At 42.8% G+C, this 13,239-nt stretch overlaps 1 protein-coding gene across 1 annotated transcript in view; it reads right to left on the bottom strand.

Annotated features, from left to right (window-relative positions):
* SALL3 (spalt like transcription factor 3) overlaps positions 1-12,643 on the bottom strand; it is a 19,460-nt gene extending 6,817 nt beyond the window's left edge. Inside the window, exon 1 of the mRNA XM_062568016.1 lies at positions 12,565-12,643. Within this exon, the coding sequence (XP_062424000.1) occupies positions 12,565-12,643 (79 nt within the window). The remainder of the gene's footprint in view (positions 1-12,564) is intronic.
* Between the last annotated feature and the right edge of the window lie 596 nt (positions 12,644-13,239).

Here is a 13,239-nt window from a genome sequence, read left to right as displayed (position 1 = left end):
CCATCAAAGTAAGGAATGTAATATGTATCTGTAATGAGGTTGAATATAGCTAGAAGCAAAGACATAGCTGATTCGTATTGAAGATAGGCATAATAAGCAAATAAAGTATCCAATCCTGTTTCTACTAAAATGAATAGCAAAACTTCCATCAACTTTGATGGAGCAGGATTAGGCCAATACCCTCAATATCCTATGTTTGGTATAAACATCCACTTAGCTATGAATATACCCAGCAACATTATAGAATGCTTAAAAAAAAAGCCAAGAAATGCAGTAATTAAAAACATAAATAGTTAGGGAAAAAGAGAAAGTCATAGAAAATAAAAGGAAAATTGAACTCTTGAGATGTATTCTAGTTACTTTTATAAAAGAGATTTTAACAGAACATTACCTATAAAATTGCTTTTGACAAAATTGCATGTCAGTTCTTTCAGTCTTTGCTGAGGTAAAACTCCCTACAGATTTCAGCAGGGAGTTTTGTCTGATAAAGGTGATAAATCTGTGCCCTGAATACTATTTCCTAGCCTTCTAGGGCACCTCAAACTTATGATTTTGCAATATACTAACACTACAGCTTCAAAAAACTGTTTAGTTGGCTATATATTTTTATATATATATATATATATATATATATATAAATGCTACTTTAAAAATGCATAGTTTAAGTAGCCTACCTATAAAATAGACATGCCTTTTCTATTGAGAAATTATTACAGAATGCTTTTTCCTGATTTAAAATATTTACAAAAAAAAAATCTACTCTACCTAATAGCTAAGAAGAAAAAACTCTTTGAATATTGCTGGGTTCTGTCCTTCCTTTTTGGTTGTGGTGGTGGGGATAGAATGTAATTAAAACCAGACTAATATTATTTAGAATTTCTGCACAAAGTATTGAAGCTGCTACACCGTTTAAGATCTATAATATACAGCTGTTGCTAGACAATACTAGGCTAATCCTTGCAGTAATGATTCTGTGCAAGTGTAACCGCGACACCATGCTACAAAAACATCACAAAAGATAACGTGATTCAGTGCAGAAAAACAGCAGAAGTATTACTGGCCACCTGCATCTTCTAAAATGCAAGTTGGAAAATCCAAAGCAAGTAACTTTAGCAGCCTCTCCTACAGCATTTTCAGAAAGTGCTTTTAGCTTTAGCGATGTGAAAGCACGCAGAGCGCACACCACCGAGGCACCCAACCTCTTGCCTCTCTCCAGAGTCTCACTGAACTAAGACAACTCAAACAAAGCTTTATTTACATTACAGATTTACATTTTTACCATCCGGGAGCCTGATCCTCTGGTCCTTATTCAGAGCCTACTAAGTTCACTGGTCGCTAGCACAGTCCCTGCGGGAGCCCATCCCACGCAAGGCTTTCACTAGCACGTTTCTCCAAGGCTTACGTCCAAAGCTTCGTGGGCTGAGTAAGGGCTGCCGGCAATCATTGTTATTTTAGTGTGCTAGCAAAGGAGAACTGCCTCTAAAAGAAGCCCCACACTGCACAATTCCTGTAGCTTTTACTCTCTAGATGGCTGTTCTTTGGTTTTAGGGGAGCTCCCTCTAAACAAACCTGGTGCAAAAGGTTGAAGTAACTCCGGATGGATCCTGGCCACAGAGCTGCTCCAGCATGGCAGTCCTCTGGGCTACAATGGGCAGCTCAAACCCCTAGAAGCTAATTATTTCAGGCACAGTAAGTGCCAAGGCCAATGTGAAAAATGTACGATCTGCTTTCAAAACAGGTATTATTTGCCACATTAGAAGACAGCCTCACGGTTTCTGCATGCCGTAAGCGGTACGTACAGTACATGAGCTTCCGGCTCAAACCTCTGCTGGTGCACACTGCCAGGAGACAGCAGTACAGACCTCTTCAGTTTTTTGAGATAATAACCAGTCTAATGTATTAATGCACAAGTTCAACAAAGCGGCATTTTACATTTGATATATAACTTGTCAAGTGAATAGGTACAAATGGTATAAAGCAGTACAGGTATTTCTCAGGTGATCAGTGCTCAGCTCAGTTCCCACTGAAACCAAGGGCTAGTTGCAAGCAATTTCAGTGAGACCAGGCTTGCACCCAGACTAACAGGGGACCTACAGCTCTGTTTTCTCAACACCACCCTGTATTCCTCCTTTTCCCAACTGCCAGGCCCTAAAAATACTGACAATACTCTTCAAACGACAAATCCAAGTATATCCATCTCATTATCTCCCTTGAAATAATCAAAGACTGTCTTCTAAAATATTTTTAGAAACAATATTGATGTTTTTTCCCTCCAGAACAACTTCAAAGTAAACACACTGAGAACCTAACAAACATTTTTGAATTAGGGTAAGTTATTTGGGTGTTTCTTATGAAGTCAGACAAGTTAATCTCTCTCAAAGCTTCACTTTTCTGTATTGGTAAGCAAGCAGGTGACAGGTTACACCGCAGGAAGCGCTGCTTTGCCTCGGATGACAATTCCTTCGCTGTGCAGCGCTCCCTGGGACCACAGGGATGCTTTACACAACTGCAGACTACAGGCCCCATCCAACAATCCAGACTCATCAGATGAGTAACCTTCACACCACGGAAATCAACAGCATCGAAAGAGTAAGAGCAGGTCATGCAACCAACAGTTTTGGTTATTTTGGCCCCAAACAAGCACTCTTGGGAAGGGCGAGAGAAGCAAGCCACTAAAAATGCTGATTAGCCCCCTCTACCCCCCCCCCCCCCAATACTTAAAATGCTGATAAATACTTAAAAAAAAAAAAAAAAAAAGTAGTTGGGGAAATGCAGTTTGCTTCAATATTTCACAGATTAGGTTTTTAAGATCCCCTTCGTTAGTAGCTATTAATATGAAGCCATGAAGCAGCATACCATATTGTTGTTTTTGAAGTGCAAGCCCTCATTCATGTCAGAGAATAAAGCTTAAAAGCAGATGCCTCTGGTCCATGCTAAATGATCTTTTTGTTGTTAAATTCTAGCACTTTACGAATGACAAAAAGCTGTACCAAGATTTTACCACAACTCCAGATTATTAAAACATTTTTAAAGCTGTTAAAATGTTAAGTCAAAAGTTGTTTTTTAGTTTCAGCTTATGTTTTCTACAGAAAAGTGTAGTATTTTTGCTTATATTTTACAGCTTGCTTTAATTTTCTCACATTCTACAAAGTGATTACATCCACTAAGTGATGAAGGATTTCATCATTTTGTTTCTCTTCAGCAAAAATTTAAAATCATTTTGCTTATTGCAATGAGGATGTGCTACAGTAAGATTTTCAAGGAGTTCTAGGGAATTAATCGAGGAGTTGCTTAATCTTATAGACATGGGCTGAATTTTGTAGTTCTTACTTACACAAAAGATGTTGAATGGGAGTTTTGTCAAGCAGTCAGGATCTCAGCCACTAATAACCTCTCCTCTTTTTTTTTTTTTTCCTCCCCCTCATTAGCAGTCTAACAGCTAACAGAGAAATCTGAAGCTGCTATGGGATGCAAGATGAATTACAGCGCATAAAGATTACCCTATGAAAACAGGTGAAAAATTGCAGCCACCATCTCTCAAAAGCTACTCCGGGCCAGATCCCAAGTAGGCGGAAACCCGCACAGCAGTGGCAGCTCCAGCGGACTTCAACCAGTTAACCAGTTTCCATCAGTGGGGTCTGGCCCTAGAATTAGCCTACAAAAATCCAAACTGAGGTCTTTTGAGAAAGTGACTTTGGGACTGTGATACCTCAAGCTGCGCAGATGCCCTGCTGACTCGACACGGGAGCTACAAGGCATTGGGGTTGGGGGGGATTTTGCTTTGCCCGTGCCGCTAAGCGTGGCCACCAAGCGCCGTTGATCTGGAGGGAGGCATCCCTACGTGGAAGGCAGCGGGAACCCTCCTTCTCGCAGTCGCAGGAAAGAGAGTGGGGTGCAGCTATCCCTTCAGTTTCCGTTAGGAAACCTGTTAAGTTAAAAAATAAAATTGCCACAGCTGCCGACTACCTACACCCAGGATTTGTAAATATGGTTTTACTAGTGCTGCCTTTTTACTGCAAGCGTATTTTCTTCTCCTCTGTGCGAGAGGAAAGTCTTTTGCATGACATGCAAGGAGAAATATAATGAATAGAGCCTTCAGAAATGCTGCTATTTACTTCTGTGAAAGAGACCTTAATTAAACATTACATTCTAGTCAGGCTAACTGCTAAAACGTATATTGTTTATTAAATGCCACCTTTCTCAGGACCAACTGTTTATAGTGTGGAAGAAGCCAAAACTGACTCATGTTTCATCTTTGCTCTATGTTCTTTTTGTTTTGTCTTAAATTAAATCACTTCTAGTTTTACATGTAAATAACCTGTAAAGCACCTTTTCAACTATATTAAGCAAGCTGTCTTACAGTCTGAAATAATGTTCTCTGACTATTCTGTATTTTGTTATGTTTTGTTACTCTGCCAGTGTCACATAAGCCTCAAAACACACATGGTTCCTAAGTGACTTAGATAAATGCAGGTAAGAGACTCAACATTTTCTAGGCTTTAATCTAATTCAGACTGCTAATACCTTCCTGAAGTATTCAAACCAAAGAAGTTATTTGCAAAGAAATCCAATAGACGTGTCAGTAAAAAATATTTTCCTCACACTTCTTCTTCGATCACATGCAATAGTACAAACGAAAGCACGGAAAATTATTTTTATAATTTCCAACTCCAGATTATAATTTCTAACTCGATTTCAGTCCTTCTGACCTGCATAATCCAGAATGAATTAGTATTTTCTGAAATAGGAATTTCTTTCAAGAAGGAAAAGAAACATCAATTCTTCACGGAGAAGCAACATATGAACTGAGAAGCAGCTTCAGAGAAAAACTGCATTTGTTATCATCAGCCAAAGATAAAATGTCTGCTAACTATGAGGACAGATGTAAAAGCCTCTTGCACTCAAATCTAATAATCATTTTGAAGTGCAGCTCATAGCATTTCTTGTGTACTTAAACAAGCAGTATTATAAATAAAACTTGGAGCATAGCACACAGATTCAAGACAATTATGTGCTATTTTTCATCAGAATACACAAACTTATTTTTCCCCTGGAGCAACTTAGATAAAATAAAGAATAATATAGAAACTAAGCATAAATTTGTTTTCCAAATTATCTTCATTTTGAAACAGTAGACTTATAACAATGCATTGATCCTTGAGAAGAACAGTGTTACTCTTTCCTTAGCTTCATCATCGCTTATAATTGACAGAGCTTTTAAAGAAAGTTTTCTTAAATTGTTAGAACACGTTTATTTTCTTGCAAATTAATTCTTTTTAACTCTTTATGATAGCTTTGAATCCCATAAAGAAAGATGAATTATCACATACTGAGCCCAAGCTGTGAAACAGGAGGAGACAAATAGAGACCCCTACTGTGTTTAACAATGTAGAAGAAATTCCAGACTCAATAGAAAAATTTTCTGTCCTTTTTCTCAGACCACAAAAGCTGTTAATATGGATTTGAACAGTGGAGGGCACTCTTGCTATGCAAAAACTTGGACTGACCTGGCACACTTGGTTTGATCTGTTCAGTAGCCTAAATCTCAGAATTTGTTAAGTAACAGCCACCTGTGGCACAGTCGCTAAATGTCCTCTGGTTAAAACATTTGCAGTTTCTAATCTGCGCGGTGAAGCACTAGTTATCCCAGACACCGCTGCCTTTATACACGTACGCAGATGTGGAGCAGATGCAACGTTCACAAACCATTTGGGGTATTTGCACAAGACACCGTATTAGATAAGCTGTGCGTTACGTTTCCCAAAGTGCTGCAAACAGCTCTTCTGCTGGCTGCTAGGGCACGTATACCTTTGCCTCGAGGCACGCAAGATTTGTGCACAAACACGCTCAAGTTTGTGGAAACGTAAGTTTTTGTGAAGCACGCTGAGTTTTATTGGGAATCCTAAAATTCAAGGTCGGTACTTCTAACAGCCGATTTGGAAGAGACATAAACAGAGCACTAGGTTCCACACAGCTTTGCTATTTTGGGAAGTATACACTTAAGCACACCTTTTACTAAGTGATTTCAGCCCTGCAGAATAAAGCCGGCCGCTCTCCAAACACCCTTGGAAATAGGGACGCACGTGGGCTCAGAGGATCGACGTAAGGGAACCCAGCGTGACGGCCCAATCCTGCATCTGCCAGGCGCTTCGGGACCGACCTTGCGGTTGCTGAAAAGTCAATGAAAAAGCTGTTCTTCTCGGGGAGGAGGTGGAAATCACTGGTGTGCAAGAGGGTCCCAGACAGCAAACCGGAGGCGGCTGGGCTGGGCGCTTCTGGCCACCTGCTGCACCTGCAGCACTGCGCTGCCCCGCGAAACTCGGGCGAAGAGCCAGCACTCGGCACATCAACAAAACCCACCCCCCAAAGAAATAAATAAAAATAAGTGAAATAAAATAAATCACCAAGCAGGTCTGCTGAAACACGGGACGAGAAGCCGCCTTCGATAACAACTGGAAGGAGACGACCGCGGCACCCGCAGGGTTAATCAGGCCGCTCCAGATGGGAGGGGGCTTCACAGAAAGGGACCTTCTCCCACCCCCTCCCGAAGGGCCGCAGTGAGCCCCGGTGCCGCCGGAGACGGGCCGGGCCAGGCGCGCGGCAAGCTCTAGGGCATGCAGCAAACTCGCGGGGAATCTCGAGTTAACACTCGAATTCAGTGTTAACACTTCAGAGAACAGCGGTAAGCCGGGCTGCCAAGGTCAACTGCACAGATGTACTAATTGTATTATGAGCTTGACATCTAGCGGCCACCCCTGGCAGGGCAAAGCAGGCAAAGGTTAAATCAGCAAGGCTTGTCAAAGCACTTCTAACTACCCACCCTCGGGGAGCCCCGGGGCCTCGCGCGCCGCCGGCCGCCACCGCCGCGCGAGCCCACCTTGGCCCCGCGCGCCTCCCGCCGCGGGGACCTGCCGGCGGCCTTCGCCCGCCCCGCCACCGTCGCTCGGCTTCGCCGTCAGCCAGAGAGGGGGCTGACTTTGCGGGAAACGGAGAACTCAAAAGAAGGGAGGGGGAAAAAAAAAAAAAAAAAAAAAGGAAGAGCGAGACCCCCCAAAACCCTGCGTTAGGGAAGACGACAGGCAAGAGCTTCAGAAAGGCTTTCTGGAAGACGGAGCGTGCCAAGGAGCGACCGCCGCTCGCGCGCGCCGTCCCTGCGGCGAGAGGGGACTGGAAGAGGCCCCCTCTTCAGCCCACTCTCTTCTCACTTCTCTACTCAAAACAAACACGTTTCCCAAAACGCGCGCCGCTCGGTTTTCCTGTCAAGCTTTCAGGCAACGATTTGGCCGGCTCCGCTGGTTTTTCAGGCGTTTTCCCCCGTAGCAGGGGATGGGCTCCATCTCCAACAGCACTGCAACTGAATCGGCTCCTAAAAGTATATTTTGGCCCAATTCCCTTTTTATTAATGGAAAACTTCCAATACATTTAGTGGGAAATTTGAAGAAGGTAAAGGAAACAGGATTTTGGCCCTTTTTCTTGAAATGTACTATTTAATAAAAACATACTACTAGAACTAGATTTACTCAAGCTTCCTCTGAAAATGTTACAGCAAATCACTGTCATGTTACAAATATAATATTATAAAAGAAAGGATTTTTGCATGCATTAGTTTGTAAAACATGTCAGTACTTAGCTATTTTAAAGTCATACCAAATCTGTTCTACTATCAGCAAACCTGATTGACTCACGTCCTGACTGATGGATAGTCAACAGATATGCCTGTCCTGACTTGGCAGTCAACAAATCAAACGAAGGAAAAATACCCAGGAAATCTTCCCATGACTCAAACTATTTTTCAGAAATGGTATAATGCTCAAATTTATTTTTAATCTTTTTCTTTAATGCCCACTCATTTCTCAAATTGTACCTTTTCCTCTTTTTTTAGGCAAGCGCAAGTAATTTTCAACAGCTAAACATCTGCATATTACTAGCTTAATTACACAGAATTTAGACTAATGCCTTCTGTAATTTCTTCCCTCCCACTCCAAAAAATAGCCTCAGTGTCTGTTTCAGGAGGTGGCAAAACTTCCTCTAGATTAGCAGCCTAGATAAAAATCTGACCCATTTTGGGCTACTTTCATCATTACACATACCTAGCAAATTGGCTGATTGTTGCAGTTTCCTTATCGATCCTAAGATTTTTCTATTGCTAACACTGATCAAAATTGTAAGAATCTGAAAAAAATGAGGCAAATACAGACATTAGCATTTGAATGTTAAGTCTGGACAGCAACTCCTGAAATATTTATATCAAGTTTCAATAACCTTTTCTTATCACAGGGCCAATTTATAGCAATACTTCTTGGGCCGTTATTTTTGAAATCAAAAAGCCATCTTTGTTATTGTTGCCTCAGAGCAAACATTTGCAAAATGCAGGCAAGATTTATGTTTACTGATAGCTGCTTATGACTTTACAAGTTCTAAGGACAGTAATGTGTAAAGGATGTGGCATAATCTGTATTTTTGCATAAAGGAATGTCCTTCAAAAATGTGTGTTCACCATATATATATACACACACATAGGCACAGTGAACACTCATATGAAGCTAGTTGCTCCATAGCAAACTGTGTCATTTCTGTAGTGCAGCATGTGTATCTGGGTATGTAATTCCAAAAGAATATGGAGTGCAGTTACTACCTGTTCAAACTACATGGTGTAATTTCAGTTTATCAATATTAAAAAGAATTAGTTCAGACAACACTGTACACACTGCAAGAATAAAAAAAAAAAAAAGTAAAAAGCCTCAGGCCAGTATTTAGAAAAATGATTGCAAAAAAACGTATTAGGAAACTGTCACTATATAGTTGCCTATAAGCTATCCCTTTCACCTCACATGAAACAATGATACATCCTTGCCAGTAACTTAGCATTAAAAAGTCAAAAGCATTGTCATTACCCTTTCCAGAACTTTAGTTGTACATTAAGATCCACTTTTCAGCATTACAAAAAAACCACCACCTTTAATTACGCCTATTTGGGGGGGGGGGGGGGGGGGGGAGAGAGAGAGAAAGAAAAACCCCAAACAAAAAACTGGGGTCTCCCAGTTATTTCTGTATTATCCTTAGTCTAATACAGTGAATCGATCAAAGTTATCTGCATAGTATCTATTGGCTTATATTGCTTTAGGAGATCATCACAATTCTGATTTACTTGTAATCTGTTGAATTACAAAAGCGTGCTAGAAGTGCAATTCCAGATATTACAGTGCTTTTACATTTACTGAGAAACTGAGATTATTATATTCTACAGGCAGTCACTTGAATCCTTCTGCTGCTATTCTTAAATTATTTCCCTCATAGCTTTTAATTCAGTAACTTCAAAGTGTTTTTTGAATAGGCATCTTTTGTTCACTTTTCTATAGTGCAATTAAAGTAATATATCATCACTAGCTGCTCGTTAACACTTCTTTTAGAAATTGTTAAAAATATTTTAGCATTTCACTTACAACAAATAATTTTAAACGATTTTCACTGTAAATTTTTAGTTAATGACATTGTCAATTATTTTCAGATTTCAAACAGTTTCTCACCATCATGACGTTGCCCTGGTAGAATGCATATGTACTATGTTGCAGTTCAAGCTAGCTACAAAATTATTTCTGGTGACTGGAAAACTTCTGTAGTAGCCTTACCACTAAAGTTATGGTGAGAGCAGCCAACTTAAAAAAAGTGGCCTGATGTTTACCTTCCACTCTGTTCCCCACACTGCTAGGCTTCTTTTTGCTACTGCCCTGTACTTATGGGACACTCTGCTTAAAACGCCTCACTTAATAAGACGCATTTTGAGGTGGTATTGAGCAGGATTTCATTAAATAAATAATAAGTTTCAATCTTGTGTTAACAGTAACTTGCATCATTGTGGAGAAACATAGCCAAATTAATGAAAAGGCTACATATATGAAATAATACTGCGTAAACAGTTTGCTTTTTAAATACTACAAATAGGCTCCTGTCTATTCTGTACTGTACAAACTATTTTTGGCCTGTTGCAAAATATGCTCAGGAACTGTAGCAATATCTTGATTACAGCTGTGAATAGAAATGAAAAAGCCTGACTTGACAAGAAGTGTTTTAATTCTAAAGATCTGGAGCACTCATTTTATTTGGCCTTTAAAATAGCTTTTGGTGTAGCAATTCATTAGGCTTCATAATATAACATGTAAATGATTTACAATACACTAATGTGCACTAGATATCCTTCCACCCGCGTATACTGTGTCCACCTTGTTCACATTTCTCAAATGAAAGTGAAAAACCAGCACCACCTTAGCTTGTTAATTGTTAACTATGAAGGGTTTCACTCTATTGATTAAAATATGTTTTAATAAAAGAAAACATAGCACATTTTGATAACAGCCTTCTAAGGCTGAAAAGTATTTACATTGTTGCATTTTAGGGCTGCTGTGAAAGCCGATTTTGTGCTATTCAGGGACCACAATAATAACGCTTTAAAATTCCTCACTGGGATGCAATGTAGTCCTTTTGATGGAAAGACTGTCTTTCTCATTCGGCAGAAATAAATCCATTCATTTGATCATGTAGTCATTGAGGGCAATACAAAACAAACCAAGTGTGAGAAATTCTATGTGATGAAGTAAACAAAACAAAACCCCCCAAAAAAGGGGGAAAAAAAAACATTTCCATGACAAAAAGATTCTTTGTCCTTAATCTACCCACCATATGCAAGCGTTTCTTTTTAGCATATCTCTTGTTCTAATCTCGGGTGACATGGCTACATAGATAAGATTCACAAAACAAAATAAAAACGTAGTTTAACAATTTTTTTTTCAATTTATTAACTCACCAGGAGTATCATAATGAAGTAGCCCGGTTTTATTTTTCTATGTTGAAATGGATTCTCAACATTTAAAAGTTTATAATACTAGTGATAAATTCTTAAACCTAGAACCCACCCCAGCGGAGATGGTGCTTAACTAATCTTGTTTACATATTGAAATAATAATTCTCATCTGCTTGCCTGCACTATTTTAAAGCTACTATTGTTTCCTAAGAAAATTAAAATTTAAAAATGCATCGTTTTGGTCTTCAGCTGTGACAGAAGGGAGCATTTCTCTCGGTGCCTGTTATCGTCAGTACCCAAGTGGGTAGGTTTTTCCAGAAGCGGCGGCAGTGGCCCCCTTTCTACCTTCCCTGGACAGCGCGGACTTACTCCCCCGCTCCCCAAACACCCTGGGAAGGAGGTGGTGGCGGTGGGTAGTGCTCGCTTAAAGATTTGCCAATCTGACAGATGTTTTAACCTGATGAAGTGGATTCATGCTGCTTTAAGCTTCAAGGTTGTGAAGTTCGGATACAATAGTCAAAATCCTCCTCGGGCTTCAACTTTCCTGCCTTCCAGATAGATGCAACTTAGAAGTCACAGTTTTAGAGGAGTAGAATGATTCCCCCCCCCCCTTTTTTTTTCCGGGGGTGTGTGGAGGGGGGTGAAAGAGATGAGCAAGGGGCCTAGGCAAAAAGCAGAAGACAGAGGGGCTCCCACTTGGTTGTGCAAGTAACCAAGAAAGCAGGCGAGCTGTATGCAAAGACGAAAAGAAAAACTTTGAAGTGGAGGCTCTCAACTTAGCCCAGGAAAAGTGAGGATGGGCTGTGGCATGCCTTTGCACATGGTGATGGAAAGGACTGCTAAGAAAGAAAAGGAACCTGCAACCTCTTCTCAAAAATAAATAAATAAATAAATAAAATGCAGCAAGGTGGAAAGAGTAATTACAGCCCAAACCCTTCCAGCTTTGGACACTTGCTCCCGAGCAGCCCGGACGCAGCGAAGCCGAGGGTGCGTGTGGGCAGGAGGAATGGCGGATGGATGGGCGAGAAAATCGCCCTCCGCCGGCGCCGCAGCCCCGCACCCCCGGCCCGGCACGGGCTGCACCAAAGCGGCGCCGCGGGGCCAAACGGGGGGCGGGAAAGCGCCCCCAGCCTCTCCGGCTCCCCCCGCCCGGCGCTGCCCGGAGCCTCGCCCGCCTCCCGGGGCCGCTCCGCGGGCGGGCGCGCCCGCCGTCGCGCTGCCGCTCCGCGTACCCCGCCGCCGCCCCCGGCCAACTTTCCTGCTGGAGAGGGGCCGGGGGAACGTGAACATGGCTCCTGCCAGCCCCGGGCGGGGGGGGAGGGAGGAAAAGAGAAAAAAAAAAAAAAAAAAAAAAAAAAAAAAAAAAAAAAAAAGGCAAGCGGGGGTGGGGGAGAGGAGAAGCGGGGACGAAGCAGGCTGTGCTCCGGGGTGCCCGCTCATGCCGCTTCCCAAAGCCGCGGGCAGCGAGGAGGGAGGGAGGGAGCGCCCGAGCCCCGCCGCCGAGCCCCGCCGCAATAAAAGCGACCGGCAGCCGGGAGGGAGTTGCTGGGAGGGCTGGTTAGTTAGGGGGTGGGCTGCAGAAACTTGGCTAAACTGCTAACTTCTCAGTTCCGCTGCTTCTTCCCCCAGCTGGTCTAATTCCCATTCTCCCGCTGCAGAGTAATTGCGCTCCCCTGATCACCAGCACCATAAATCCACCTATCTCCATCAGAAACACACTCACAAAAGGAGAGAGAGAGGGAGAAAGAGACGCTAGGAGCCCTTACCGTGCTCAGAAACTACCTCCGCTTGCAGCTCTTCGTCCGATTTGAGATGCTGGGGTTTCGCTTGCTTTCGACGAGACATGCTGCTAACTGAGGCGTCTTGGCTCTGCTTTTTGCAGAGGCATCAGCGACTTGGAGGTGGAAAGGGGGGGGGGAAATGCGAGCGAGGGTGGTGGTGGGGGGACGGCTGGAAATAACTGTTCGCAAATAAAGTCGAGTTGCAAAACAAACCAACCAAACAACAACAGAAAAGACAACCTCAAAAAAAAAAAAAAAAAAAAAAAAAAAAAAAAAAAAAAAGAAAGAAAGAAAGAAAAAAGCAACGCTTAACAACCAACCAAACTGAGAGAGTGAGTGAGTGCGTGCGTGCGTGCGCGGGGACCAGCCGGGCGGGGTGCGCGCGGTGCGCGCGCGGCGGGCTGGGGCGGCTGCGCGGAGCGCGCATGGGGCTCGGTAATTAGGGCCGTGAATAATGCATGGCGATTAGCGGTGCTGGGGGCGAGCGCGGATTGGCCCGGCTCCAGCGGACACGGGCTGCATATGCAGATGAGGGACGGGGCGCTGCAATTAGCCGCTTCGCTCCGCCAAGTGATGCGTCTCCCCGGCACCAGCAGCGCCTCCTCCGAGAGGCACCGACCGCGGCGGCAGCAAAGCGCGCACACAGACACACACACACAG

This window comes from Rhea pennata, chromosome 2, assembly GCF_028389875.1.
Source record: "Rhea pennata isolate bPtePen1 chromosome 2, bPtePen1.pri, whole genome shotgun sequence".
Classification (NCBI taxonomy): Eukaryota; Metazoa; Chordata; class Aves; order Rheiformes; family Rheidae; genus Rhea; species Rhea pennata.
Note: the sequence above shows the minus strand (reverse complement) of the source record. Positions and strands in the feature narration are given on the sequence as shown.